This window comes from Penaeus chinensis, chromosome 1 (genome assembly GCF_019202785.1).
Source record: "Penaeus chinensis breed Huanghai No. 1 chromosome 1, ASM1920278v2, whole genome shotgun sequence".
NCBI lineage: Eukaryota > Metazoa > Arthropoda > Malacostraca > Decapoda > Penaeidae > Penaeus > Penaeus chinensis.
Window position 1 is genome coordinate 6,181,592 of NC_061819.1, and position 5,000 is coordinate 6,186,591.

The 5,000-nt window shown below is 39.1% G+C and overlaps 1 protein-coding gene across 14 annotated transcripts in view; it reads right to left on the bottom strand.

The window, feature by feature from the left end:
- LOC125027960 (troponin T, skeletal muscle-like) overlaps positions 1-5,000 on the bottom strand; it is a 21,465-nt gene that overhangs the window by 13,900 nt on the left and 2,565 nt on the right. For 9 of the 14 annotated variants that reach the window (XM_047617373.1, XM_047617204.1, XM_047617784.1 and 6 more), the window contains exons 3-6: positions 4,916-4,924; positions 3,804-3,899; positions 1,248-1,259; positions 389-545 (exon numbers count right to left, since the gene is read on the bottom strand). In XM_047617373.1, the coding sequence (XP_047473329.1) occupies positions 389-545; positions 1,248-1,259; positions 3,804-3,899; positions 4,916-4,924 (274 nt within the window). The remainder of the gene's footprint in view (positions 1-388; positions 546-1,247; positions 1,260-3,803; positions 3,900-4,915; positions 4,925-5,000) is intronic. The other 5 variants (XM_047618168.1, XM_047618008.1, XM_047618094.1 and 2 more) reach the window with 2 other exon arrangements.

Sequence of the window (5,000 nt, forward strand, 5' to 3'; positions counted from 1 at the left end):
CTCTCTCTCTCTTTCTGTCTGTCTTCCATTATGTCTCTCAACCCCCCTCCCTCTCTTTCTATCTCTCTTTCTCTCTCTCACTCTCTCTCTTCCACTATATTTCTCAATTCCCCTCTCTCTCTTTCTCTCTCCCTCCCCCCCCCCTCTCTCTCTCTCTCTCTCTCTCTCTCTCTCTCACTCTCTCTTCCACTATGTTTCTCAATTTCTCTCTCTCTCTCTCTCTCTCTCTCTCTCTCTCTCTCTCTCTCTCTCCCTCTCTCTCTCTCTCTCTCTCTCTCTCTCTCTCACTCTCTCTCCCACTATGTTTCTCAATTCCTCTGTCCCTCCCTCCCTCCCTCCATTCCCTTCCCCTCCCTCCATTCCCTCTCCCTCGTCCCCTCTTCCTCACCTTCCTCTTAGCCTGCTTCTCCTTGAGTTTCCTGAGCTCATCCTCCTCCTTGGATCTCTGCTTCCTCCACTCAGCGATGTATTCCGCCAGCTGTTCGTCCAGCTCGGACATCTTCATCTGCTGGCGGTTCTTAAGGAAGTTGGCCCCCTCATCTCCCCTGGAAGAAGAAAGGGGAAAGGGGGGGTCAGATGGTGTAAGATAGAGGGAAGATGATAGGGGTGAAAGTAGGAGATGGAAGGTGGAAGTTAGAAGAAGGGTAAGGTGAGGGATAGGTGGAGGGAGGGAGAGAGGGAGGGAGAGAGGGAGAGAGGGAGAGAGGGAGAGAAGGAGAGAAGGAGAGAAGGAGAGAAGGAGAGAGAGAGAGAGAGAGGAGAGAGAGAGAGAGAGAGAGAGAGAGAGAGAGAGAGAGAGAGAGAGAGAGAGAGAGAGAGAGAGAGAGAGAGAGAGAGAGAGAGAGAGAGAGAGAGAGAAATTGGGAGACATAGTGAGAGATAGACAGACAGATAGATAGATATAGATTGAATGATATACACAGATAGACAGATAGATGGGCAGAAAAAAAAGATAGATAGAGAGAAAATATAGGGTAGAATTAGAAGAAAATAGTTTTACTAATAAAAGACAGATTTGAACTTTAAAGGGAAAAAATATATGCAACTTTCATTAAGATTAAAAGATGAGGAGAGAGTTGTGAATTTTCAAAATCTACAAATCTGAATATATTACTTGATAATATGCTTCTAGAAAAGAGGAACAGATGGCAGTAAAAGAAAAACAAAGCAAAAAACAACAATGATAAATGAACAAATGAAGATAAAAGGGAATGCATAATAAAATAAACAAAGTCATCAACACTTACTTCTTCCTCCTCCTGTAGACAGGCAGCGACGATGATGAAAGGAAGAAAGGGAGAAAAGAGAATTACGCATTAATATCACATAATAATGAGAAATATTTAAAAAGAAAGAGGAAAATAAGGCACACTGACGGTTTCGGTGTGAATCTTCTCTATGAATAAGTTTGATTAGCCATTATAACACGACTGATTACAGATAATAGGGAGCAAGGCGGATATATTCTGCCTTTGGTGAATATAAGGAATGAATATATGTATAAAGAATTTCCATATACCATTTTGGATATAAGGAAAACTGGGTTTATAGGGACGTTAGCAATTCTCGAACCGAGCAGCGAGTTTTTTTTTCATCATGCAAGAGACAGTGCAATCCCGAGATTAATTAAGAATTAAGAAATAAAGACTTTCACATATTCATACATGTGAAAAATATCTATTGTTAACGGGGGAGAGTTCTGTGTTAATAAAATGAAGACGATTCTGTTCTGCAAGTTAGGAAGATAATATTCTTTTAAAGAATATTATATTCATGCATGAATTTATTTTTTAAAACTAAATTGCTGATGCATTTTAGTAGATAAATCATCAGAAAAACAAATAAGCATAATTTAAAGCTTAAAATATTCAAAATAAAGAGAAAAAATGAAATTAATACCGCTATCTGCATCATTTAGTTTAGAACAATAAATGCAAACAGAAAAAAAAAAAATAAAATACGAAAATATCTAAGATAAACGAACAAAGAAAACACTCATAAGCAGTAAGCACATCGCCCCATCATAGGGCATTAGTGAGCATGTAGTAATAAAATAATGTTAAGTGGTTATGTCAAGGTCGGCGAACTGATGAGCCAGGCGGGCACATCAGCTGATGGGAAAGGTGTCAGGGTGGCGGAACCAGTCACCATTGTTGATACTAAGGTATGTTCGACTGGCGAGCATATACGTACTTTCTGTAAAGAGAAAGAACCAACAAGCCAAGGTTAGTTGTCTAACTACTGGGATGATGGTACCCAACTATATCAGCATAGCAAAGAAGAAGAAAAAAAAAAAAAAAGAAAAAAAAATGGAAATACTACTACTTGTATTATCTATACTATCATGCTACGTTCATGGCAAAATAAAGATCAAGCTGAATTAAACAAAGAGGATTTGATCAAATAGCCAATGCCAATGTGAGTCTGATACTACAGAAACTACTACCACATTGCTACATTCATATATAAAGCTTATACAGGGGGACATGGAATAAATCAAGCTTCTACAATAGTTGCAAAAATGCCCAGACTAGCTTACTCATCAATTGCAAAATGAACTACAAACATTGCACTAACTACGTCTCAAACAGCAAACGGGAAGCAAGAACTCAAAACATGAAGACGACAGAAAAATAACATCGTGTGTAAATAAGAGGAGGTACTATGTACAAATAGGGTGTAGGGTGAGCTGTTCTGAGGACGTGTAGAGTCGACACAGTGTGACACGGACGGAGGGGCACTGAGGGCTGTTGGTATCAGCACAGGAGATCGAGAGCTTTGTCCTTTCCATGCGATGCAATCATAGAAGTGACACGATACAGGCATGTGCAACATATTTGTTTTTTCATCATAACACGTCACATGGCCAACGCAAGGAGGATAACACCGTAGCTTCAGCACATAACAGATAACAGTTACAAGCACAAGTTAGAGATTGCAGACTCTGAGGCGAGAATTTGAAATGACGTGTTTTTACTAGTATTGTTTCTTTGTTAAAATACATGGCAGAGAGCGTAACGAAGAGAGGAACGTAAGAGAAGTTAGTAATTATATTTTGTATTTCTCTGATTCGAATGAGACAGTGAACACATGTGAGCTCCTGTTATCAACAGACTGAAGGCGCAGAAGCAGCGATTACAGAACACAGGACTCCCTAACTCTGGGTTGAGACCCAAGAGGCCAACTCAGATTCCGCGAGAAACAAACTCAGGATAAGATTCTGTATAATTCAGTATTGCGGATAAGTCACTGTTGGATATTATCTAATCAGAATAAATGACAAAAAAAAAAAAAAGACCATCTAAAGGCCAAAAGGTATGAAAAATATACTAATGCAATCATTCTGAGTTCGCAGACACGCGCAGCCTGAAGTTAACCAGCGTGGTTAGACGAGGACCTCCACGTGCAACTGTTATCTTCAGGAACTACAGCAGGAAATGCTACGTCTAGGTCTCGGTCCACGCACTTCTTCTGGCCCCGGGGAATTTTTTTTTTCTGCTAAACTGACTAACGAGAAGAGCCTTGTTTGAACGCACGCTGCTGTCCTCAAACAATGGCCGTATGTGTGAAGAAAAATTGTATTTTTTTTTTTAAAGAAGAACTTGCGGAGGAACAAAAAAATACAAGCTTGTATAACTTCGTCTAGATGGAAGGTCTTTTTTGGAAACAAGAGAAAAAAAAAGAGAGCAAAATTAGAGAGAAACGAAACGAAAATCTCGAAAATAATAAACAAAGTTCGCAAGAGAAAATAATAATAATAAATAAATCAAATTGCTCTGGCTGCTAATCGTTTCCTGACTTACTCCTCGTCCTCCGTATCGTCCTTTACTTTCTCTTTCACTTCCTCTCGCACTTGCTGAGTCTGCTGTTCCTCTTCATATCCTCCCTCATCGGAAGCTCTGTAAAGTGCTTTCATTCAACAAAAGGAAAGGAACATCACTTGAATCCGCGATGGGGGGAAACGGCCGGCGCTTCTTAAGGTTTTCAGTGGTTTAGTTCGCTCGTTGTTTTAATGGTGTTATTTTAGACGCGTGCGACATAGGTGGTGTGTTTTTTACTTGGTTTAAGAGATGTTGGATTATGCCATCTGCTTCTTAGAGAGTGCTGGATCACAAAAGTTTTTGTTTTAAAGGGGAATTTGGAGGACAAAACAGAGCTAATCAGGGAGATGAAGGATTCGGGCGGTGACAAGAGGATCAGAACTCATTCTAGAAACGATTTCGCCTTTTTTTATGATATATAAAGCCGATTCAACACGATGAAGAAATTGGTGACCGGGATTGAAACCTAAGGGCTAAAGTCAGATACTGCTACCACTAAAATACAATATAATTTTACATTTCTACCACTACACAGCTTCTTAATTCTAAATAAAGAGATACTATCAACTTTGGCTGTGGCTGCAGAAGCCTTTCTTATAAGAAAGTAAAACATAACAAAGAAAATATTTACAAGCTACAAATACAAAGAGAAACGCTATATCAACTTTTACGAAGTCTAAGGCTGCATTAAAAATAATGATTTTTTTTTTACAAATCTACAGGGCGCTTGTGAGGACATAGGCCTACCTTTTAACAAGGAATGAGTATATCTATATACAAAAGAGACTGCCCAATCAGATTTCATTTGTATACGTAAGTTAAGAGGAGAGTAACAATGCATTGCACATTTCTAGAGTGGCTTTCATTCTGGTTTAGAGTGTCTAAGAGAATATATATATTTTTTTAGTCACTGAAGCTTATAATAAACATACAAGGGGATTGGGAAAGAGCCAAGGGTTGTAGGCCATCAACGAAATGACTTTTTTTTATGATTATGGTCGTGGTTAAGAGAGCTGGGAATTGAGGACTGTACAAAGTATCTCACGAATGACGATGTGTGTGGAGGTGGCACACTGGACCGTCGGTATACTTACTCGGCATCCCTGGAAGGAGAGGGGAAAAAAATGTTTTATTTTTTCATTTATTGAGAGAAAGAGTAATATTTTTCCTTAATTTTTT